Below are 26,346 nucleotides of genomic sequence, written 5' to 3'. Positions count from 1 at the left end.
GTTTATAGCTATAAATTCTCCTCTCACCACTGCTTTAGCTGCTTATAACTTTTGGTATGTTCTGTTTTTGTTTTCATTCATCTCAAAGTATTTTTAAATTTCTTTTCTCTTCTCTTCCTTGATCCATTGCTCGTGTAATAGTATGTTATTTACACTTACACATTTGTTTATTCCCAAATTTCCTTTTGGTATATAGATTTCCAATGTCATTACATATGGTTAAAGGAAATAAAAGTATTGTATTTATGATTTAACTTTGGGAAAATGTATGGAGACTTGTTTTACGTCCCAACATATGGAAAATCCTGGAGAATATTCCATGTACACTTGAGATTGTTTTTATTATGTGACATATTGTATACATATACATTAGTTCGGCAGGCATACCTTGGAGATATTGCTGTAAAGCAAACATTGCAATAAAGAGAGTCAGCACAAATCTCTTGGTTTCCTAATGCATATAAAAGTTATATTTACACTATACTGTGAGATAATTGTGCAGTAGCATTACGTTTAAAAACACAGTGTACATACCTTAATTAAAAATTTTTATTTCTAACAAATGCTAACCATTAACTGATCCTTCAGTGAACTGTAGTAGAGACATCAAAGATCTCTGATCGCAGGTCACCATAACAAATATAATAATAACGAAAAAGTTTGAAATATTGCCAGAATTATGAAACTTGCACACAGAGACATGAAGTGAGCAAAGGCAGTTGGAAAAATGGAACGGATAGACTGGCTTATTGCAGGGTTGCCACAAAGCTTCAGTGTGTAAAAAAGGCATTATCTGCTAAATGCAGTAAAGCAAAGCACAATAAAATGAGGTATGCCTGTAGTTGATTTATGTTTTTATTCTAATATTCTCTTTCTTTTTTTATCTTCTATCTAGTTGTTTCCATTATTGAAAGTGGGATTTAATGTCTTCAACTCACATTTAAAAATTTTCCTCTTTTTCCCTTTAATTCTGTCAGTTTTTACTGGATGTAGTTTTGGGCTCTGTTGTTAGGTGTGTATATGTTCATAATAGTTACGTCTTCCTAATGGATGGACATTATTATCATTATAAAAATGTCCTTTTATTCCCTCCAGTAGCAATCTTTGTTTTAAAATCCATTTTGTCTGATAGTAGTCTAGCCACTGCAGCTTTTTTTTTTTTCTGGTTACCGATTGCATGGTATATTTTTTTCATACTTTTGCCTTTAATTTACTTAAGTCTTTGAATTTCAAGTTTGTCTTTTGGCAGCATATAGTTGGATCATGTTTTGAAAACCCACTTTGCCAGTCTCTGCCTTTCGATTGGAGCATTTAGTCCATTTATATATGATGTGATTACTGGTAAGGTAGAATTTACATCTGCCGTTTTGCTGTTTGAGTTCTCCATGACCTTATTTCATTTCTGCTCCACTGTTTCACCATTAATGCTATCTTTTTTGTGTTAAGTATTTTCCTGTTTACCCTTTTAATTCCTTTTCTGTATGCGTACATACATATAATATATGTATACATGTAACACGTTTGAGTTTACTTGCATGCATACCTTCTTTGCACACATATATTAATTGTGTGTGTATGTATAGTATGTAACATATATAACTATTATATTTATTCATATATGTATACACACATATATGTATATTTACCTTGTAGTTGAGAATTAGTATCTCAAGTTAAAACAATCTGGTTTTGATGAATACCAACTTAATTTCTTTCCTTTTTTTTTTTTACATCTTTATTGGAGTATAATTGCTTTACAATGGTGTGTTAGTTTCTGCTTTATAACAAAGTGAATCAGTTATACATATGTTCCCATATCTCTTCCCTCTTGCGTCTCCCTCCCTCCCACCCTCCCTATCCCACCCCTCTAGGTGGTCACAAGGCACTGAGCTGATCTCCCTGTGCTATGCAGCTGCTTCCCACTAGCTGTCTATTTTACGTTTGGTAGTGTATATATGTCCATGCCACTCTCTCACTTTCTCACAGCTTACCCTTCCCCCTCCCCATATCCTCAAATCCACTGTATAATAGGTCTGTGTCTTTATTTCTGTCTTACCGCTAGGTTCTTCATGACATTTTTTTCCCTTAAATTCCATATATGTGTGTTAGCATACGGTATTTGTCTTTCTCTTTCTGACTTACTTCACTGTGTATGACAGACTCTAGGTCTATCCACCATATTACAAATACCTCAATTTCGTTTCTTTTTATGGCTGAGTAATATTCCATTGTATATATGTGCCATATCTTGTTTATCCATTCATCTGACGATGGACATTTAGGTTGTTTCCATCTCTGTGCTATTGTAAATAGAGCTGCAATAAACATTTTGGTACGTGACTCTTTTTGAATTATGGTTTTCTCAGGGTATGTGCCCAGTAGTGGGATTGCTGGGTCATATGGTAGTTCTATTTGTAGTTTCTTAAGGAACCTCCATACTGTTCTCCATAGTGGCTGTACCAATTCACATTCCCACCAGCAGTGCAAGAGTGTTCCCTTTTCTCCACACCTTCTCCAGCATTTATTGTTTCTAGATTTTTGGATGATGGCCATTGTGACTGGTGTGAGATGATATCTCATTGTAGTTTTGATTTGCATTTCTCTAATGATTACTGATGTTGAACATTCTTTCATGTGTTTGTTGGCAGTCTGTATATCTTCTTCGGAGAAATGTCTATTTAGTTCTTCTGTCCATTTTTGGATTGGGTTGTTTGTTTCTTTGTTACTGAGCTGCATGAGCTGCTTATAAATTTTGGAGATTAATCCTTTGTTAGTTGCTTCATTTGCAAATATTTCCTCCCATTCTGAGGGTTGTCTTTTGGTCTTGTTTATGGTTTCCTGTGCTGTGCAAAAGCTTTTAAGTTTCATGAGGTCCCATTTGTTTAGTTTTGTTTTCATTTCCATTTATCTAGGAGGTGGGTCAACAAGGATCCTGCTGTGATTTATGTCATAGAGTATTCTGCCTATGTTTTCCTCTAAGAGTTTGATAGTTTCTGGCCTTACATTTAGGTCTTTAATCCATTTTGAGCCCATTTTTGTGTAGGGGTTAGGGAGTGATCTAATCTCATACTTTTACATGTAGCTGTCCAGTTTTCCCAGCACCACTTATTGAAGAGGCTGTCCTTTCTCCACTGTACATTCCTGCCTCCTTTATCAAAGATAAGGTGACCATATGTGCCTGGGTTTATCTCTGGGATTTCTATCCTGTTCCATTGATCTATCTTTCTGTTTCTGTGCCAGTACCATACTGTCTTGATTACTGTAGCTTTGTAGTATAGTCTGAAGTCAGGGAGCCTGATTCCTCCAGCTCCGTTTTTCGTTCTCAAGATTGCTTTGGCTATTTGGGGTCTTTTTTGTTTCCATACAAATTGTGAAAGGTTTTGTTCTAGTTCTGTGAAAAATGCCAGTGGTAGTTTGATAGGGATTGCATTGAATCTGTAGATTGCTTTGGGTAGTATAGTCATTTTTACAATGTTGATTCTTCCAATCCAAGAACATGGTATATCTCTCCATCTGTTTGTATCATCTTTAATTTCTTTCATCAGTGTCTTATAATTTTCAGCATACAGGTCTTTTGCCTCCTTAGGTAGGTTTATTCCTAGATATTTTCTTCTTTGTGTTGCAGTGGTAAATGGGAGTGTTTTCTTGATTTCACTTTCAGATTTTTCATCATTAGTGTATAGGAATGCCAGAGATTTCTGTGCATTAATTTTGTATCCTGCTACTTTACCAAATTCATTGATTAGCTCTAGTAGTTTTTCTGGTAGCATCTTTAGGATTCTCTATGTATAGTATCATGTCATCTGCAAACAGTGACAGCTTTACTTCTTCTTTTCCGATTTGGATTCCTTTTCTTCTCGGATTGCTGTGGCTAAAACTTCCAAAACGATGTTGAATAAGAGTGATGAGAGTGGGCAACCTTGTCTTGTTCCTGATCTTAGTGGAAATGCTTTCAGTTTTTCACCATTGGGGACGATGTTGGCTGTGGGTTTGTCATGTATGGCCTTTATTATGTTGAGGAAAGTTCCCTCTATGCCTACATTCTGCAGGGTTTTTTATCATAAATGGGTGTTGAATTTTGTCGAAAGCTTTCTCTGCATGTATTGAGATGATCATATGGTTTTTCTCCTTCAATTTGTTAATATGGTGTATCATGTTGATTGATTTGCGTATATTGAAGAATCCTTGCATTCCTGGAATAAACCCCACTTGATCATGGTGTATGATCCTTTTAATGTGCTGTTGGATTCTGTTTGCTAGTATTTTGTTGAGGATTTTTGCATCTATGTTCATCAGTGATATTGGCCTGTAGTTTTCTCTCTTTGTGATATCCTTGTCTGGTTTTGGTATCAAGGTGATGGTGGCCTCGTAGAATGAGTTTGGGAGTGTTCCTCCCTCTGCTATATTTTGGAAGAGTTTGAGAAGGATAGGTGTTAGCTCTTCTCTAAATGTTTGATAGAATTCTCCTGTGAAGCCATCTGGTCCTGGGCTTTTGTTTGTTGGATGATTTTTAATAACAGTTTCAATTTCAGTGCTTGTGATTGGTCTGTTTATATTTTCTATTTCTTCCTGATTCACTCTTAGCAGGTTGTGCATTTCTGAGAATCTGTGCATTTCTTCCAGGTTGTCCATTTTACTGGCATAGAGTTGCTTGTAGTAATCTCTCATGATCTTTTGTATTTCTGCAGTGTCAGTTGTTACTTCTCCTTTTTCTTTTCTAATTCTGTTGATTTGAGTCTTCTCCCTTTTTTTCTTGATGAGTCTGGCTAATGGTTTATCAATTTTGTTTATCTTCTCAAAGAACCAGCTTTTAGTTTTATTGATGTTTGCTATCATTTCCTTCATTCCTTTTTCATTTATTTCTGATCTGATCTTTATGATTTCTTTCCTTCTGCTAACTTTGGGGGTTTTTTGTTCTTTCTCTAATTGCTTTAGGTGCAAGGTTAGGTTGTTTATTTGAGATGTTTCCTGTTTCTTAAGGTAGGATTTTATTGCTATAAACTTCCCTCTTAGAACTACTTTTGCTGCATCCCATAGGTTTTGGGTCGTCGTGTCTCCACTGTCATTTGTTTCTAGGTATTTTTTTATTTCCTCTTTGATTTCTTCAGTGATCACTTCATTATTAAATAGTCTATTGTTTAGCCTCCATGTGTTTGTATTTTTAACAGATCTTTTCCTGTCATTGATATCTCGTCTCATAGTGTTGTGGTCGGAAAAGATACTTGATACAATTTCAATTTTCTTAAATTTACCAAGGCTTGATTTGTGACCCAAGATATGATGTATCCTGGAGAATGTTCCATGAGCACTTGAGAAAAATGTGTATTCTGTTGTTTTTGGATGGAATGTCCTGTAAATATCAATTAAGTCCATCTTGTTTAATGTATCATTTAAAGCTTGTGTTTCCTTATTTATTTTCATTTTGGATGGTCTGTCCATGGGTGAAGGTGGGGTGTTAAAGTCCCCTACTGTGAATGTGTTACTGTCGATTTCCCCTTTTATGGCTGTTAGTATTTTCCTTATGTATTGAGGTGCTCCTATGTTGGGTGCATAAATATTTACAATTGTTATATCTTCTTCTTGGATAGATCCCTTGATCATTATGTAGTGTCCTTCTTTGTCTCTTCTAATAGTCTTTATTTTAAAGTGTATTTTTTCTGACATGAGAATTGCTACTCCAGCTTTCTTTCGGTTTCCATTTGCATGGAATATCTTTTTCCATCCCCTTATGTTCAGTCTGTATGTGTCTCTAGGTCTGAAGTGGGTCTCTTGTAGACAGCATATATATGGGTCTTGTTTTTGTATCCATTCAGCCAGTCTGTGTCTTTTGGTGGGAGCATTTAGTCCATTTACATTTAAGGTAATTATCGATATGTATGTTCCTATTCCCATTTTCTTAATTGTTTTGGGTTCATTATTGTAGGTCTTTTCCTTCTCTTGTGTTTCTTGCTTAGAGAAGTTCCTTTAGCATTTGTTGTAAAGCTTGTTTGGTGGTGCTGAACTCTCTCAGCTTTTGCTTGTCTGTAAAGGTTTTAATTTCTCCATCAAATCTGAATGAGATCCTTGCTGGGTAGAGTAATCTTGGTTGCAGGTTTTTCTCCTTCATCACTTTAAATATGTCCTGCCAGTCCCTTCTGGCTTGCAGAGTTTCTGCTGAAAGATCAGCTGTTAACCTTATGGGGATTCCCTTGTGTGTTATTTGTTGTTTTTTCCTTGCTGCTTTTAATATGTTTTCTTTGTATTTAATTTTTGATAGTTTGATTAATATGTATCTTGGCGTGTTTCCCCTTGTATGTACCCTGTATGGGACTCTCTGCGCTTCCTTGACTTGATTAACTATTTCCTTTCCCATATTAGGGAAGTTTTCAACTATAATCTCTTCAAATATTTTCTCAGTCACTTTTTTTTTCTCTTCTTCTTCTGGGACCCCTATAATTCAAATGTTGGTACGTTTAATATTGTCTCAGAGGTCTCTGAGACTGTCCTCAATTCTTTTCATTCTTTTTTCTTTATTCTGCTCTGCAGTAGTTATTTCCACTATTTTATCTTCCAGGTCACTTATCCATTCTTCTGCCTCAGTTATTCTGCTATTGATCCCTTCTAGAGAATTTTTAATTTCATTTATTTTGTTGTTCATGATTGTTTGTGTGCTCTTTAGTTCTAGGTCCTTGTTAAACATTTCTTGTATTTTCTCCATTCTGTTTCCACGATTTTTGATCATCTTTACTATCATTATTCTGAATTCTTTTTCAGGTAGACTGCCTATTTCCTCTTCATTTGTTATGTCTGGTGAGTTTTTATCTTGCTTCTTCATCTGCCGTGTGTTTTTCTGTCTTCTCATTTTGCTTATCTTACTGTGTTTGGGGTCTCCTTTTTGCAGGCTGCAGGTTCGTAGTTCCCGTTGTTTTTGGTGCCTGTCCCCAGTGGCTATAGTTGGTTCAGTGGGTTGTGTAGGCTTCCTGATGGAGGGGACTAGTGCCTGTGTTCTGGTGGATGAGGCTGGATCTTGTCTTTCTGGTGGGCAGCTCCACGTCTGGTGGTGTGTTTTGGGGTGTCTATGGACTTACTATGATTTTAGGCAGCCTCTCTGCTAATGGGTGGGGTTGTGTTCCTGTCTTGCTAGTTGTTTGGCATAGGGTGTCCAGCACTGTAGCTTGCTGGTCGTTGAGTGAAGCTGGGTGCTGGTGTTGAGATGGAGATCTCTGGGAGATTTTCGCCGTTTGATATTACGTGGAGCTGGGAGGTCTCTTGTGGACCAGTGTCCTGAAGTTGGCTCTTCCACCTCAGAGGCACAGCAGTGCTCCTGGGTGCAGCACCAAGAGCCTTTCATCCACACAACTCAGAATAAAAGGGAGAAAAATTAGAAAGAAAGAAAGAAAGAAAGAAAGAAAGAAAGAAAGAAAGAAAGAAAGGAAGAAAGAAAGAAAGGAAGGAAGGAAGGAAGGAAGGAAGGAAGGAAGGAAGGAAGGAAAGAAAAGGAAGGAAGGAAGAAAGGAAGAAGGAAAAAGGGAGGGAGGCTGAGAGGGAGGGAAGGAAGGAAAGAAAAAAGAAGATAATAAAATAATAATAATAATATTAATAATAATAAAATAATAATATAATAATAAAATATAATAATAATAAAATATATAAATAATAATAAAATAATAATAATATAATAAAATAAAATAATAATAAAACTAATAATAAAATAAAGTAAGATAAAATAAAATAAAGTTATTAAGATAAAAAATTATTAAGAAAAAAAATTTTTTTTAAGAAATAAAAAGAAAACAATAAAAAAAACAGTCGGATAGAACCCTAGGACAGATGGTGGAAGCAAAGCTGTACAGACAAAATCTCACACAGAAGCATACACATACACGCTCACAAAAAGAGGAAAAGGGGAAAAAATCATAAATCTTGGTCTCAAAGTCCACCTCCTCAATTTGGGATGATTCGTTGTCTATTCATGTACTCCACAGATGCAGGTACATCAAGTTGATTGTGGAGCTTTAATCCACTGCTCCTGAGGCTGATGGGAGAGATTTCCCTTTCTCTTCTTTGTTCTCACAGATCCCGGGGCTCAGCTTTGGATTTGGCCCCACTTCTGCGTGTAGGTCGCTGGAGGGCATCTGTTGTTCGCTCAGAAAGGACGGAGTTAAAGGAGCCGCTGACTCGGGGGCTCTGGCTCTCTCAGGCCGGGGGGAGGGAGGGACATGGAGTGCGTGGCGAGCGTGCGACGGCAGAGGCTGGCGTGACGTTTCACTAGCCTGAGGTGCACCGTGCGTTCTCCCGGGGAAGTTGTCCCTGGATCCCGGGACCCTGGCAGTGGCGGGCTGCACAGGGGAGGTGTGGAGAGTGACCTGTGCTCGCACACAGGCTTCTTGGTGGCGGCAGCAGCAGCCTTAGAGTCTCATGCCCGTCTCTGGGGTCCGCGGTTTTAGCCGCGGCTCGCGCCCACCTCTGGAGCTCCTTTAAGCAGCGCTCTTAATCCCCTCTCCTCGGACACCAGGAAACAAAGAGGGAAGAAAAAGTCTCTTGCCTCTTCGGCAGGTCCAGACTTTTCCCCGGACTCCCTCCCGGCCAGCCGTGGAGCACTATCCCCCTGCAGGCTGTGTTCATGCCGCCAGTCCTCTCCCTGCGCTCCGACCAAAGCCCGAGCCTCAGCTCACAGCCCCGCCCGCTCCGGCGGGTGAGCAGACAAGCCTCTTGGGCTGGTGAGTGCCGGTCGGCACCGATCCTCTGTGCGGGAATCTCCCCGCTTTGTCCCCCGCACCCCTGTTGCTGTGCTCTCCTCCGCGGCTCCGAATTTTACCCCCTCCGCCATCCGCAGTCTCCACCCGCGAAGGGGCTTCCTCGTGTGTGGAAACCTTCCCTCCTTCACAGCTCCCTCCCACTGGTGCAGGTCCCGTTCCTATCCTTTTGTCTCTGTTTATTCTTTTTTCTTTTGCCCTACCCAGGTATGTGAGGACTTTCTTGCCTTTTGGGAGATCTGAGGTCTTCTGCCAGCATTCAGTAGGTGTTCTGTAGGAGTTGTTGTAGGTGTAGATGTATTTCTGGTGTATCTGTGGGGAGGAAGGTGATCTCTGCGTCTTACTCTTGCGCCATCTTACCAACTTAATTTCAATGCTGTACTACTTCCAGTGTATTACTATCCAATAGCTTCTATGTTGAAATAGAAATTATTTTATTAAAAAAAATTTTTTTACTTAATAATCAGGGTGCCATGTTGACTTTTTCAATTTTTGTGTTTTAATATACAAGTCCTTTATCAAATATGTGATATGCAAATATTTTTTTCCCCGTCTGTGGCTTTATTCTCTTTAGAAGAGGAGAATTTTAATATTTTGATATTATTAAATTCATATATTTCTTCTTTTTTGGATTTTGCTTTAACTGTAATATCCAAGAAATGTTGGATAAAAAGTAAATAAATAAAAATAAATAAAATTAAAAAAGAATAGACGTAAATACTAAAATAAAGCATATTTAGTCAAATCATGGTTTCCCTTTTATTTGTAAAGAAAAAAAAAAGAAATCTTTGCCTACATAGTTCAAGGTCACAAAGATTTTCTTTTGTATTTTCCCCCAGAAGAGTTATAGTTTTAGATTTTACATTTAGACTTGTAATGCACTGTGAGATGTTCTTTGTAAATGCTGTAAGGTATTAAATGAAAATAATTACCATTTCTTTTGGTCTTCATTCTTTACTCGCATTGTGTCTGTAAATCTACTGTTATCCTTTGGTCCTCTGTATATAATATGTTTCTTTTTCTCTGGCTACTTTTAAGATTTTCTCTTTATCATTGGTTTTCTTTATGTTTGCTTTATTTGTAGTTTGTTGAGCTGTTTGTACCTGTGGGTTTATAATTTTCATTTAATTTGGAAGATTTTTGGTCACGATTCCTAAAATTATTTCTCTCTTCCAGTTGCATTTTTAGACATTGCAGTTACGTTGCTTAAAATTGACAACTAATTCTGTTTTCATTTTTTAAAAATTCTTTTTCTCTGTGCTTTAATTTTTAAAAAAATTTCTATCCTGATTTCTTCTTGTCCTCTATTCTGCATGTCAAAACTGTTATTATTCTCATCTAGTGAATACATCTCTCCCATTATAGGTTTTAGCTTTAGATGTTTGCTTTGCATTTTTTATGACTTCCATCTCTCTTATCTTTTTGATCATTTGGTATTCATCTATAGTAAGTTTTAATATCCTTGTCTGCTAATTTTAACATCCTGTCTGTTTCGGGTTGGTTGTAGTTGATTAATTTTTCTCCTTATGTGAGTCATACTTTCTTACTTCCCTGAGTGGTAATTTTTCATTTTATTCTAGTTGTTACGAATTTTACTCTGTTGCTAATATTTGTTTTGCGTTTCAGTACATATTCTTGAACCTCGTTCTGGGATGCAGTTAACTCAGCTGAAAAAAGTTTCACATTTTGTGCTTTACTTTTGAGCAGATTCTAACAGTGCTTAGTTTGTGGCTAATTGTTCTCTACTACTGAGGCTGACCTTTCTGCACAGGCTTGCAGAAAGTGCTTCTGTGTGAGCACTGAGGTGTGCTGTTCCTTCTGATCTTTTCTGTGGGTTCCTACATTGCCATTGTGTAGTTTCTTCATACATCAGCTTGATCAATAATTAGCTGAATGCTCCACGCCTTCCCCCTGCAGATCTTCAGTTCTCTGTATGTGTAGGGTCTCTCTTCTCTGTACTCTGTCCTGTGAATTCCAGCTGCTTGGTTTTTATGCCGTCTCATTTCGTATCAAGTCAGGGACTCTGCTTCTCTCCAGCTGCCTTCCCCCACCTCGTTACACTGTCTGACAGCTGTCTCTCTCAGATCACTTTCTTGGCCTGATGTCCTGTGCCTTAAAAATTGTTATTTCATGTATGTTGTTAATTTTTTAGTTGTTTCACTTGGGGAAGGGTAAATCTCTATCACTCCGTCTTGTAACTTCTGATCAGTCAGGCATTTGGAATCACTGTGATGTATATTACTGTGTGTGTGTGTGTGTGTGTGTGTGTGTGTGTGTGTGTGTGTGTGTGTTGTGAATAAAGTTAAGGGATTCCTTACAGGGATTTGGTCTTACACCTCAATGGGAGCTTTTCAACCAGTCTCTGTAAGGTGTTGTCATTGCATCTGATGTTGGAGGTTGAAATGTACAGGGTAGGCTGTTGAGAAGTGAGGAAGCATGTACATTAGGGGGAACAAGGGTAAGATGGAACCCACAAGCACGAGCTGGAGCCCTGGAGGACAGATGGAATCCCCTGAATGTTTTCCCTGTCTCTGACGTTGGGGGCCAGGAGGGCTGGTGGTGGTTTTTGCAGCAGCTGGCCTCTTTCTCTGTTGCTTAAGCATATGCAGCTGTACCAGGAGTCAGGGAGGCTGACGAGGCCCCTGGTTGTGGGGAGTAGAGTTTGTTGTTGCCTTACGACAGTCAGGTGATCCTGGGGATAAATGACAATACCCATGAGCCGTGGCTCCACTTCTGCCCTCTGTATGTCTCACCAGACTCTCTCCTGGCAGTCCCCACATGGGTACCTCTCGGGCATGGAATTCCGGGAAGTGTGGTTTGGTCTATCCGTGTCATCATGTTGCAGAGCCCCAGGACCCTACCCTTGCCGAATTTGCACCAGTGTACATCGTCTTCACCTGCATTTAATATCTCATCTAGACAGAAAGGATGCTCTGCTTCTACCTAATGTGATGCACAATCCAGTAGACAGTCAACCTTGACCCATCCCTTGCAGAGGACACACAAGCCAGTTTTCATCTTTGAGGGATATTCATTCTTCTTCTGTCTAATTCACATTTTCTCTTTGCTGTCTGTGGCTGAAATAATGAGTTGTAAAAGTAACATTGTTATCTTCTTTTAGATAAGGGGATTAAAAAAGGGAAAGGAAATAATCCTGAATTTATTATTATTTAAAAAATTTCTGAGTGTTTCTTATTTCAGTTGGTTCACTTAGTTCATTTTATTATAAATTGTTATGGGAAAGTAAGTCACCCAGAACTCTTATTAATTGACACTTCTGCATCTCTTAAATGCAGCAGTAATTGATGATGATGATTATCTCCCTGAAACACTCCATGTTTTTGATATGCTTGATGAATCATTAAATAAAGATTAAATTCTGTTCCATAAAATTTTATTATTAAATGCATTCTATTGTGTTCTAATTTTTTGTTTAATTATGTTCCTCAAAAGATATTTATCTTAACTATGTGTGAACCTTGATGTAAGATACAGATTACCCTTATCTGCACATATCTCATGATGGTGTGTTCATGCCAAGTGAGTTCAAAAGTAGATTTTATCATTCTGAGATCTCAGTTTTTGGCTCTTATTTATAAATAGCTCAAAAAACATTGGTTTGGATAAACATATTGAATTGGTATGACTAGTTTCAATTCATTTTCACACAAATTGCAACTTGAATATTCTTGTTAGCCAAATAATATTTTGAAAGTAATACATTCAAAAGTCCCCCAACTCAAAATTGCCATTAAACCACAAGTGCCTTTACGAAGTCTTGGAAATAGTGCTTTTGGACAGTTTAGCACTTCACACGGGCTCCTTCGCTAATGGAAATTACCAAAGAATATTTCTTACTGAGTGTTAGATCATGTGTGAGGCTTTGAAGCAACTGCTGGCCCCTGTGGGCTCAGCCATTTCCAGTTTCCTCTCGCACAGGACAGGAACCAGGGAGTGGTCACCACCCCCTCCCTGACGTGCCTGAATTTCATGTTATTGTATTGTCAGTTTACACAAAATATCCCGGAAGAAATTTGAAGACAAATCACATGTAAAAATGGAAATCCCTTTTTCAGTGAATTTATTGATTGCTGTTTTACTCCTTGACATAAACACCCTCGTGTATTATAGCTCTTGCACATTTAATCAATAAAGACAATACCAGAATTATATGCTTGGATAGGAAGAGACTCTTAATTTATTAATAGCAATCATTTATTGAGACTTATTGCATTTCTTGCAGTATCTAGGTACTTTACTATAGGTTTCTATATACTGTTTTACAGAAATATTTCCATTGCTGTATTCAATTTCATTATACCCCAATTTCTTATTTGGAAAGTGAGGTCAGTAATGCCATATATCTGATAATCCTTGGCAAATGTTTATTACTCTATTTGACACGTAGTATTCACTCTCCAAAATGGTATACTTTCTTAGTTTTTATTTTTTACCCCTTGCACAGCCCTATGAGGAAATCTTCACATCCTAGAAGGAAGACCTGGGGATTCAGGGAGTCCCATGCACCGTGCAAAGCTCCAGTGCTTGTGCTAGGTCCTCTTCTTCCTCCTGTTCTAGGAGGAACCCTAGTCTTCATCATCACTGTAAAGTCAGCTGACAGTTCCTGAGGGCTCGCTTGCTCCTGGCACTCCCAGAAGCCCTGCCACACTTCCTGTCATGTCATGTCACAGCAGCCCTGGGGAGGAGAGGTGGTGTCCTCATCCGGTCACGGTATGGCTGGACTCAGCCCCAGGCTTCACTCTGGGCCTTGGACTGCACTTTTCCCTAGGGTGCTGCATGTATTCGGATTTCTGTTGACCGTATTAACAGTTTCCTTTCCCAGGATTATATCTAACAGTAACCGGAGCTCCCACCCTTGTTTGCCACCTTCAGAGGGGTTTAGGTAGCTCCAGGTAAAGGGCTCCTTGGGAAGGTTTTCAGTGCATATAGCTCACGTTCAGAGTCTTCTGTCTCACCTCTTCCTTCCTTCCTTCCTTCCTTGTCACACTGGGACCGTTTGAACATGTCTAACAGTGTTAATTTTTGCTTCCCCTTCTACGTATCATTTCACTGGTTATGGAAATCCTTATTCTGTAGTTTGTCACTAATACAGTTGTTTACTAAACTCATTGTATCTTTTTTCAAAATTTAGGTATCAGTGATTTCATTTTGCCTTATGTTTCATTGTTATGATCTGAACCAAGGTCAAGTTACTGTTAATTTCAGACCCTAGATTAGACCAGCTTTTTGCCTCTCCATTTCAGCATTTAAAAATATCCTGCTTAACCCGTGTTGTTTCTTGAACTCAGAAATAAAATACACTTACATTATTTATTTCCTTACTTGTTTTGGCAGGAGACTTTTTAGTTAAAAAAGCAAACAAACTAATGCAGCAGACACCTGAAATAAGGCCTAATACCTTAATTATAATTTATAAGGTGAAGAGTGAAAGAACGATTTAGTGATCAAGTACGGTATATGGGCTCTGATCAGACAACCTGTGTTCAGATCACAGCTCTGCCATTCACTAGCTGTGCAACCTCAGAGGAGTTGCTTAAAGTAGATTAAGTTACTTAAAGTATATTTAAAGCTCCTCATGCTTTTCATCCATCAGTTAGGTTGTTTTAAGGGTTAACTAAGTTGGTAGATGTAAACACTCAGAACAGAGGTTGGCAATCTCCCTCTGTACAAACAAGCAAAACAAAAAAAAATACCTGAATATGTGATTGCTTTCATTATTGTTAAGAATGTAGTTAATATTTGGAAGTCTACAATGTAATATTAAGGTTTTGGGGGTGTAATATTTATAGTTCTGACAATACTAATAATTGCATTAATTGACAAGATCAGCTCTAGAAATAAGGAGTAGTAACTTGCTGAAGGTCTCCCCTTCCTCCTTTTTGTAGTGCAGGAAATGGTGTGTGAGTGTGTTTGTGTTTGTGCCACTACCTCATAGTTTTCTCAGAAGGCTGTTTCTGATTGCTCTCGCTAACATTTTATAAAATCTAAAAGCTCACTGCTAGTTTTTGGACACAGAATGCTTACTCTCAGGAGACATGTGACACTTAGAAAAGTTTTTGTTTCTTGTGAATGAACAAAAATTTCCAAGTTTTGTTTCTCCATGGGGATTTTCAATAAACATAATAGCATTTATTTTCATGGAGAAGCAGAGCCATATAGGAAAATTAAAATTATAATTTTAAAGGATTCTTGGTAATTCTAAATTTTGGGATGTTGATAATTTGTTTTTGAAGGGAGTTTCTTTATGTAAAATTACAAGGATAAACATTTCAAATGTGGAAGTAGTCGGTTCTATGTGGTGATTATAACCAAAAAAGGCAATAGCATTCTGAGAAATTATGCCTTAAGATACTTCAGAAACAATGGAAGACATACTTGGTCTGGCCTAGCAATGATTTGGTGAAAGAGTTTGAGAAATGTAGTTTTTAAGTATTATTTAATACCTGTTAACTTCTGAATTTGGAGTAAACAAATATCACGGAATTGTAGATTTTTCCTTTATTTGCAAGGTAAATTTTTGGACAGATTAGAATTCATTTGAACTTCAGGTTTTTCTGTGTTCCTGTAAGTTAATGTGCTCATTTATAGGTAAGATAAGTGGATGAGAAAAATTTTTCCATGAAGTCATGGTTGAACAGTGTAATTGGAAGCTGCTTTCAAATATGTTGACGATGATATATAATGTATTTTATTTTATGTATTACGTAAATGAAGGTTTAGTGCTTCACTTAGGTTTTTAAAACATTGCACAACGTATTTTACGTTATCACACTAATATTAGCATGATCTTGATTTCCAACACTTTGAGGGTAAAATATTTTATTTTATCTTGATTTCTGTTGATAATAAAACCAATGCAGTTTATCTCAATTGGGTGTTCATTTAATAATGATCAGCATCTTTATATTTATTTCTAAGCATAATTATACTTGTTAACTGACTGTACATATTTATTTTTGTCTGACCTGTTTCACAGGTCATTAATTTTTAGTTTGTACCTTCAACATACGATAAATATTTTCTTTTTAAATATTATGAGCACTTTTCTAATCTTGGTGAATTTAAAAAAAAAAATCTGTCCAATATCAGCTACTTGGTTTTTCACTCATTAGTTTAGAAAGGTTCGTACTCATTTAGAACAGCGTTGAATATACTGTAATGATTTTATTTGTGAACGCTTTTATTTCTGTAGTTTTTCTTTTTTCTTGTTTTCCATGAGGGTATAATCTTTCATTAGTCAGGGGGTGTGGAATGGTGGGAAGAGCTCTATATAAAGGTCACCAGGCATGAATCCTACTTTTGCATTTTCAGCTCCTTTGCCACATTTTCTTGAAAAAGTCAAAGTCACTTATCTTCTCTGAGCCTCAATTCCCTCTTCTCTCGGGTTGAGCTGATAATGCCTCCACCACTTACTCATTCGGTTATGCGGAGCCATTGAGGAAACATAAAACATGCTGTGTAAAATATGAAGCAGCATTTTGCTTCAAAAATTTTTACTTATTATAGAAAAACAAAGAATATAAATAATCTAAAACTAGATCTCATATCAGAGCGAATTTGCCTGGTATTTGCTTTTCTTTATATATATTTGTATGTGTATATGTGAGAAAACAAAAAGGCACATACGTATATATACATGGGATTACATTGTATGTAGTACTTTTCTCCCTTTTAAATCTAATATCTCCTGAGAAACATTCTGTATCTTTTATTGATGCATAATATTCTAATAATGCCACTACTATTGCACACTTAGGGTGTTTTCATTTTTTTGTTGGACTGTTTTTTTTGGCCTTCATTTAAGGTTCTTTCTTGAGGGTACGTCCAGAAGTTGGAATAACTGGTCCAGAATGACTATTGAAGACTAATGTGTTTGCTTAGGACTTGGTGCTTCATTCAGTTCAGACAGGGAAGCATAAAGTGTTTATGAGCTAAGCTGCAGTAGGAACATACTTATAGGAAGATTGGGTGATGGCGGTATATAGGGTGAACTGTAATGGAGAGCATCTTGAAGCTATAGCACTTCAATAAAATGGTTTGGTCTAGAGTAATTACAGTAGAGAGAGAAGTACGGTCTTGAGAGGGAGCAGTTGTGAAGAAGCAGTTGATGACTTATAAACACGAGAATATGATTATTAAATTGGGAAGCTGGTACAGTTGGTAGAATTAGGGAGGTCTGGAGCAGCGCCTTAGTGAGGGAAGATCATGACTGAGTGTTGGATATGTTTTAAGGTATCAGCAATTCAGACAAGAAGAAGGGCCCTTGCAAAGGCCGTGGGTGGAGATGTCCGTCACTCAAAAAGAGGTTATGCACTGAAGCCCAGCAATTGAACTATACCTTTGAAATAAGACTGTATACGAATAAAAGTGTCACCGTAAGAGGATGAGAGGAGGAACCAGAATCGACAACAGTGAGAAGTAGGAAGTGCTCAGAAATGGGTTAGAAGAACTCGCACCAGAAGCCAAGTTATTAGAGTTTAAGAAAGTAATAGTGAGCAGTATGTTTACACCTTAATGATTCACAGAAAAGAATTATCTGGATAGAAAGTTTTGCTTCTATGGATAAAATATGATTTGTTTACAGAAATGTATCTGTATACCACTTGAAAATATACTACAAAGTATTGTAGAATAATGAAAAGATATGATTGATTGTTACGATGAATGCTCATGTACCAAGTGTGGCCATTACAGTTGAGATCCTCTCTGTTTCCTTTCCTGCCTGCCATATGGTTATTTATTTGTGTTCGTTGATTTATTTCCTACCTTTGTATATTGAGAGGGCTTGGACCCAGTGATATTCCAAACAGCAGCTGTCATAGCTAGCATCTAGGTCTTGCCTTGTAAATACCACTCCTTACTCTAAGAAACCAGGGCTGATCCAGGTCTACAGCAGGGGAAGGACATGGTGAGCCTGGAACATCTTCTGCTAGAAAGTAAGGAAGAGCCTGAACGCTAAGAGGAGTGATGTCAAAAGGACATAGAAGCCAGCTTTAAGGGGCTTCCAGTGGCCAATTTGGGGATAGTATGAGAATTACAAAGCATAGTTATGATAATTGATTACGAAGCATGGCATAAAAGTGAAAATCCCAGAGTCCATTTAACGTGCTCTTGAAAGAGAGCTAGAGAGAGCAGATGGGACAGACAAGGGCAAAATCCTGAGGTTCTTTATAGAAGAATGCCAGCTAATAAATGTCGAAGGCGTGATAGAATTAGAGCACTGCCATCCTGCAGCACTCCTTGTAATCACTGAGATGGGTAAGCTTCGTCAGTGAGCCCTGCAGCCGCTGGGAGCTGGTTGTTAGGAAGCAGGATATTCACACAGTGTCCGCTTCTAGCGGCCACGTGCATTCCTTGGCTCCTGGTCCAATTCTTCACCTTCCAGCTGAGCAGCATAGCATCTCTGTGACCCTGCCCTCAGAGTCATCCCCCTTTCTCTGCCTCCTTTCTTCTGTCTGCCTCTTCCACTTCTAAGGACACAGATTACATTGAGTCCACCCAGATACTCCAGAGTAGTTTTCTTATTTTAAAGCCAGCTGTTCAGTGACCGTAGTTCCATTTGCATGCCACGTAACCTAACAGGTTTCACGAGATGTGGAGGTGGACATCTTTCAGAAGCCATTGCTCTTGTGATGTAGAGTCAGTAGGAGAAATGCACACTTACTGCAATACTGAAAATCTATAATTCATCTGTCTTTTATACCGATACCATTAAATAATTGAAATTATTGTAAAACTATAGTATAAAAATAATTTATTCATTTAAGGACGTTTTCAGAGTGGTAATACCTTATTAATCATAAAACAGACATATCAAGCAAAATGGTAGCAATTTCTATATATTTTTAATAGCAAGGGGCATTTGCTCCAAAAGTCAAATCACATTATAGATAATATATTTTTGTGTATCTAAAACTTGAATGATGACCATGTAACAGCCACTGTGCCAAGTAATGCATTTTTATAACTTTCTGAGGTAAGTGTGATGATCCCCACACTACAAATTAGGGAGCAGAGGATTCGTGTGATTTAAAGAATTGTGCAGGATCACCCATACGGTAAGTGGTAGACTCAGGATCTGATCTCAGTGCTGCTTGACTGCAAAACCTGTGCCGTATGAAGTGTGAGCCAGTCATTTTTATGTCCCAGTCTCAAAACCTCTGACTCTACGGCGGCATTTTCTAAATCCTGAAGACGCAGTTCTAGGAGATGTGCATAGATCTGCTCTGAGGAAGGTACTTAGTGGTGAGCAGGTGTAGAGAAAGTGGTCCAGTCCTCCTCCCTCGCTTGGTGCCCAGCGCTCACCAGCGCCGCCCTGACTTGAAGTCTGCAGTGTTTACTCCTCTGATCTGGGCCTGTCCAGTCTTATTCCATACCACCCCCCATCCCTACGTCTTTGGGTAACATCACTGTTAACATTCTGCGGAACAGTCATCTGTAGGATATTTGGCAATGTTGAGAATCTGGATAAAATCTGAAGTTTTTGGCATGATTTATAAGACCCTTCACAATGAGAATTCTGCTTGTTTTCTTTGTTGTCTCAAATTTTCACTTAATTCTCTAGCAATGTTTCTTGACCTTTCTCTGTTATTTTGTTCCAAACTGTACGTCCTGTTCCATGCGCCTGGAATCTGTGCCCACAAGCCAGTTTAACCATTCTGCTCCCAGACTTCGTTGGAACTTTTCTAGAAGCTCCTGCTGTTTGCTATCTCCGTACCTGCTACCTCAGTCATTGCGCCTGACGCTGTTCTATCGTCGTTCATCCTTCTCCTGTCTGTTCCTTGGTTAGGTCTGAATGCTATTTATTTTTGGGTCCCTGGTGCTTGCTTATTAAAACATGTGAATCTTTTAATTAGTGTTTGAATTGAATCACACTGAATGGCATTGTAGTTCCTGTGAACATAGTGTTCCTATACAGATTCACAGAAGGGTAGGCATGCTCTTCCTGCTAACGTGGTGCCCAGTACTCGAGAGGCACTGGCCAGTGGGAATGAGGTAGAATATTGGGGGTGTTCATTATTTCTTGAACCTTCGAGCCTGGGGTGCTCAATCGCTAAAAGTGGCAAAGGTTTATATGAGGCTAAGAGTGTGTCAGGCACCAGGCATTAATCATGTAACCCTCATGACCACCATTCCATCTTATGTGAGAAGGAACCAAAGGCACCTCGTTAAATAACAGGTCTCAGTTTACAGAGAGAATTAATGGTGGCCCAGGGATGGAAACCCAGGGAGTTTATTTCCAGAGTTATACTCCTTAACTGTCACTACCATCTTGGCTCCATCTTACTTCAGAGGGAAGAAGGTTGGGTATCACCTGTGAGGTATTCTTCCCGAGTGTCTGCTGCATCTATATTAGCACCTGGAGGATTACTAGGAACCCTGAGTTCTGCACCTGGTAGGAAGGTGAGGGCCTTTTGTGGAGGCCAGAAGGGAAAGTGAAGGGATTGTGGTGGAGGAGTAGGTCCAAAGCGTGACTTGGTTACGCAAAGCTCAGAACGGTGGGCTCTTTTATAGGGCTGTCTCTGAAGTTCTGACAGCAGACACAGGATTATTGGTGATGCAGTTTTTGTGTAGATTTGCTTTCTTATGAGATTCTAGGATTTAGAATATATGTATAAACACTTTGAAAAAACCAAATATGAGTTTCTTTTAAAGATATATCAAAATTCAAAGTTTAGAGTTTTCACTCATTCAGGCCATTTTTTTTTCCAAGTTAGTTAAAATTTTTATTTTTACCATTCAAATTCAAAACTATCAAGAGGGACAAAACAGAACCTTGGGTTGCTGGACATTTGGATGTGTGTGATGGTCCATTATTCTTTGCTTGTTGCTATCGCTCAGTTGTGGAGTGCATTATTCTTTCCTGGCCCCAGCCGCCTTCTTGGGGATTAGTGTAAACAGAAATGGGTATCGAATTTACATCTCGGGTCAGTGGCTTTCACATAGGTAGGCACTGTTGTTTGACGTGGTAGACTTGTCAGATCTTTGCATCTTGATTTTCTAGGTAGTCTTGCTGCATCTGCTGAAATTTCATTTAAGTTGTTCTGCATATCAGTTAAGATGCTATCTGAACTGGCTCAAAGGAATGGAGGCTTTCAGAGTTGAAATCCTTAAACTATTTTTTTTCTAGATGTAACTGTGTCACGGACACTATTCTAAAAATAGCAGTACTAATATTAGCTATTATTTATTAAGTTGTCTTTATCTGCTCCTTATGCCACATTGTGTTTATGTTGTTTTATTTAACTCTCACAAAACTCCTATGAAGTATTGCTTTCCTCATGTTTCAACTGAGTAAACTGCTACTCGGAGAGTGTTCTTAAAATTCTCAAAGTTACAGGAGCCGTAAATGGCAGAGCCCTGACAGGAGTCACCTGTTCTCACTTGTACTTGAAGTGCTACCAGGGGGACAAATGCTGCATGGTCAACCCAACCTGAGGAGTTAACCAGCCTTGACCAAGAACACGGCCACAAGCGTCTGCTTGCGAGGGCTTTGTTTCTTGTTCCTCAGGTAGCCTTGGCCGGCTAACCTTGCAGCTTGCTGTTGTTTTTTAAAATTTTCTGCTTCTTCAGCAGTGATGAAAAACTGTCAATTATATTCTTGTTTGGTCCACTCAGCTTTTCACTGTGTGGCCCCTGTGCTCTGACAAGCTGTTTGCGAGGTGTGTGGCACTGGTGTAGAGGGGGACCAGCTGGGAGAAATGGGTGGATTACTACAGATCCCTCATTAAGACTAAAAGGATAAGTGACTGTGCACGCATCATAGTCAGATAGTAATGAGTTCTTAGAAATTTTCTTTTAACTTATTGTGTTTAGATTTTAACTTCTTAGCAGCAAATGCACTTTCTTTCCTGTAACCTATAGTGCCTACGTGGACCTGATCATCAGAAATTTTTGAGGAGTTGGATATTGTATCTTATAGGCCTGTCTTTCAGGAGCATCTGACCTTATTCGACAGATGAGGGAAACAAACACCATAAAAATTCAGGGAAGCTGCTGTTGCTGCTGCTGCTTCTCTTGCCTTGAGTTCAGGAGAAGCACAGCCTGTGCAAACCTGACTTTTGGCCCCTGAGTTGAGCACCCTGCCTTGCACTGTGTGAGGCGGGAGTGCAAGGGTGCTGTGGCTCTGGGTGTCTCCTGCTTTTCACATCCTGTTCTCTGTAGTCACGGTTTTGTATTGTATTTGCTTTCATAGGTGAGTCAGATAATCTTTCGTGACTCACAAGTGAAATAATTCTGCAGTGAGAAAATCTGAGGGGCTGAAGGAAGAGGTTTGTATTCTATCTCCATATAGTGTAAGAAAAATTATTTTAAAATTAGGAGTTCAAATCTGAAATGTTTGTACTAAAAAGTAGAAATCTGTAGCTAGTTTGCAAATGCTACTGTTGTGTTGTTCTTTTGACACCAAAAACAATTTCAAATGATGCTGTTTCTGGCAGTTATAGATACTTGGAAATCAATCATACTTTAAACAATACTACTTTTTATTATTTCAAGGTGTTCCTTTAGATTGTTAGGCACTTGCCAGATGGATAGCTTTGGAGTATATATTTCTAGCGTGAATCTTGCCCTTGAACTCAAGACCAGTAGATTCAGCCTCCTGTTAGAGACCCGTCTTGGATGTCAGTGGGCTTCCTCATTGAACATGTCCTAAAATGATGTTCTCCTTCAGACCAGCTCAGTTTTTCCCGGGCTGAAATCTTTGATGTTGTCTTTGACTCCTCTCCTCCAGACTCCATGTGCAGTCCCTAGGGAAATGTTTGGTTCTAATCACAAATACGTGTCTAGAATTTGACCAGATCTCTTCTCTACCGCCGGCCCTCGGTCCAAAGCACTGTCACCTCTGCCTGGATTATTGCAAGGGCCAGTTAGTTCCTCCCTCTCTCTGTGTCCCCACACCGCCCCCTTCCCCTGCCCCCACAGTCTGTGCTAAACAGAACAGCTAGAGGACTCTATTAAAACGCGAGTCCCGCACATCTGTCCTCCATTCAGACGCCTGCGACGCTTTCCTTCTCACTCAGTGCCAGCCCAGACTGTGTGGCCTAGGAGCTTGGTACCTCCCCCAGTGCCCGGCCACCACCTCGTCCCTCCTCTGCTCCGCGTTCCACTGCGGACGGCCCCACGGGCTCGTGCCCCAGGGCTCCGTGGCTGCCCTTCCTTCTGTGGCCTGCTGCCCCCTGCTTGGTGGAATACCCAGCTCGCCACTGCAGTCCTGAGCCACCCAAATGTAAAATGCTGGTCCCCTGTTGAGGTTTCAGCTCTTCCCTCTCTATTTTGTTTTTTCTCCCACCACTTTTCTTCACTCTTTAAGATGCTCTGTATTGTAGCTTTTGTTCTTGTCATCTGTTTCCCTCACTAGGTTTTACGGTTTCCGAGGCAGGGACTTCTCTTTGTTTGATCACCTGTGTACCACAGTTGCCTAGACCGTTCCTGTCTAGGGTAGGTCCTGCTTTTAGCATACGCATTAGCTTGTGTACACATGATTAGGGGAGTCCGTGCGGGAGCGTGGCAGGCTGAGTGCTGCTGCTTCGTCCTGATGAGAAGCCACAGGTTATAGAAGGGAGGCTCCGTGAAGACGCGACTTTAACCGTCTGATTTTGTATCCTACATGCAGAACCTGCCCATGGCTGGTACATAGTCACCAGTGAATGAATGGAAACAAGCAAAGTGTTAAGTCACGTGTGCTCATTGGGAGCAAGGCATTTCAGTTGTATAGCTTTTCAGATTCAGGATTATTTTTGTTTTATTTCTGGTGGTATCTAGATTATAAACTTTCCAAAACAACCATTATTATGTTAAAATATTAATACTCTTATGGTGGCAGTGAAGGATAGTCTCCGTTCAGTAAACACAAATTACTGGCAATCTTATTATCCATGGAGGTTGGGAAGTTTATTTTAGTCGGTCATGCTTGGCTTATATTGTTTCACTGCAGATGATGTTGAGACTTTTACACTACACATACTTCAGTTAGACCAAATTAAAAGAATTTATAGTTACTTTATGTCGGGTTTTGGATGAATAAATATTTTGCATTTGACTACAATTGAGCTGTGTTTTAGTATTGTAAATTCTTCCCCATAATAATAAAAAATTGTTATTCCTGTAGATAATTTAGTATTATAGACATCCAGCAGATTATGTCAGAATGTTAAATTATAAGAAGAAGCTTTCCTTCTCTGTGTACTTTAGTTTGTTCCCCTGTGCAGTGTAATATTTTTGTTTTACTTCTTAAACCTGAAACATTTTAATTAATAAAATTTTTGTCTTTTAAAAGCTACACTGTGGTTTCTAAGCTCAGATCTCTTAAATTATACTTGGTCATATAAATAAGCTGTGCTTTGCAACTCTGGGTTCTTAACCTTTGCTCTTTGCTATTAGCTTTATGTTTTTTTAATTATAGGAAAATAGAGGACAGTAGGGAAGTTATGACTTCAATGGACTGTTGTTATTGCTGTATTCTTTTTTAAGGAAATGAAAAATATTATTTATTTTGTTCAAATCAAACAGAAACAAATATAGAATATCTTATACTGTAATTTTTGTTAAGCACTTAACATCATCACAGTTTGATTCTTTGTATGTAATAATCATTTTTTCATTTTATGGATTGGTGGTATGATTGGTTATTTATAGTTGTAAAGCATGTGTTGTCCATAATTGTTACTCAGTGTAGAGAAAAGAATGAATGCTATTTTTAGTGTTATACAAATGCATTACTTGAATAATGGAGTCAGTCATTAAAAAAATACAAACATATTATTTTAGCCTCAAAACTGAGGTTCCCTAATATTATATGAAAATAACCAAAATAGACCAGACATGAAAAGGAGCATTCACATTTTTGTCTTGGCTTTTGACACACGTCTCTTCCATAAGGCCACAGTACTTTATAGTCTTGTGTTGCCTGTTTGTGCAAACACGTCCAGATGAATTCAGTGTTTAATGGTAAGAATCTTATAACATGCCAATTTGATTTGTAGCCCTTCATATCATAGAATGCTAATTAAAATCATATTTTTGCACATGCCATGCCTTTCATGTATATATGCAAATAGATTCTGTTGCCTTTCAGCTATTAGTAACTTTATGAAGGACAGCTGTAATACGTAATTAACAAAATTACGTATGCAAGCCCCTTTTACACTTAAAGTTACAATAGTAAAATTTTTTTGCTTATCAAGAGAGTCTGATGCTTCTGAATGAGATCTAAATTGTTTTAAATACTCACACGACGTAATTAAATTGTGTTGTACTCTATATATGCAGAAGAATGGTGCACTATGCGCTGGCTCCTGATTCCTGTCCATTTCATATCTATGTCAACAAAATTGAATTAAGTGATCTGATTTGTATGTAAAATAAGATAGCATGTCAGGTAATACTTTTTGCTTGTTTTAGTTATTGATACCTTCTGGGCACTTAAGTACATTTTTTTTTTTTTTGCTTGTATTGCAGACATGGTAAACATATCATTTTTAAAAAACCTCGCCAAATAATTACCATGTTTTTAAGGAAGCTTCATGAAGGCTATTCATTTTCTCTTTTACAGTCCCTTAAATGTTTAATAAAATGACATTTTCTCAAACTCATTTCATGATTGAAGTGTGGGATCAACTAAGGGGCAGGGAATGTGATACTGAGGTGTTGCTTTATCTTTCTTACTAACTGACAGTGAAGACAGTGACTAAAGAACTAAAATCATTGGTTTGGTCCCTGTTCGTCTACTCAAGTGAGAAAATGAACCAGTGAATTTAAATGCAGCTATTTCTTCTGGTTTTCAGGTATTGCAGTATATTAATCTGTATGCAAGCTTTCTGCTTAGAATTTAGTGCCATTGTAATGTGCATTTTCATGTTATAGATATATATTCATGTTACATATATATATTTATATATAAAATCCATGTCTATTTTTTAAAAATTTAGTATGTATTTCTAGCAGAGAGTTAAGTTTTAGTTCTATAATAACTTTTTTTTTTTTTTTTTTTAGGGTTGCTTTTGTAATGAAGAAACACCTAAATACTCATCTACTGGGAAAACATGGAGTTGGCACACCAAAAGAAAGGTAATTTTCATCCATTTTTAAAAAATTTAACTAATATAATTATGTTTTCATTTTAGATTTTGTTTAGTGGGGTGACTCCTAGAACTTTATCAAGTCAGTTTGTCATGTTCTACATTAGTGGTACTCTGTTGTTGAATATCATATTTTATGCCATTCTCCCATAAGAATTTTTTTTAACAACTTTATTGGAGTATAATTGCTTTACAGTGTTGTGTTAGTTTCTGCTGTATAACAAAGTGAATCATCTATATGCATACATATATCCCCATATTTCCTCCCTCTTGCGTCTCCCTCCCACCTTCCCTATCCCATCCCTCTAGGCGGTCACAAAGCACCTAGCTGATCTCCCTGTGCTATGCGGCTGCTTCCCACTAGCTATCTATTTTACATTTTGTAGTGTATATATGTCCATGCCATTCTCTCACTTCGTCCCAGCTTACCCTTCCCCCTCCCTGTGTCCTCAAGTCCGTTCTCTTCATCTGCGTCTTTTCCAATAAGAATTTAATGTTGCATTTTAATTGTA

The 26,346-nt window shown here is 38.3% G+C and overlaps 1 protein-coding gene across 1 annotated transcript in view; it reads left to right on the top strand.

The window, feature by feature from the left end:
* The window catches only part of ZNF407 (zinc finger protein 407), a 421,297-nt gene that overhangs the window by 130,183 nt on the left and 264,768 nt on the right, over window positions 1-26,346 (top strand). Inside the window, exon 4 of the mRNA XM_079942496.1 lies at window positions 25,749-25,823. Within this exon, the coding sequence (XP_079798622.1) occupies window positions 25,749-25,823 (75 nt within the window). The remainder of the gene's footprint in view (window positions 1-25,748; window positions 25,824-26,346) is intronic.

The sequence above is a fragment of the Stenella coeruleoalba genome, assembly GCF_951394435.1.
Source record: "Stenella coeruleoalba genome assembly, chromosome: 14".
Lineage (NCBI taxonomy): Eukaryota > Metazoa > Chordata > Mammalia > Artiodactyla > Delphinidae > Stenella > Stenella coeruleoalba.
The sequence above is the reverse complement of the archived record's forward strand: the minus strand, read 5'-3'. Positions and strand labels throughout refer to the sequence as shown.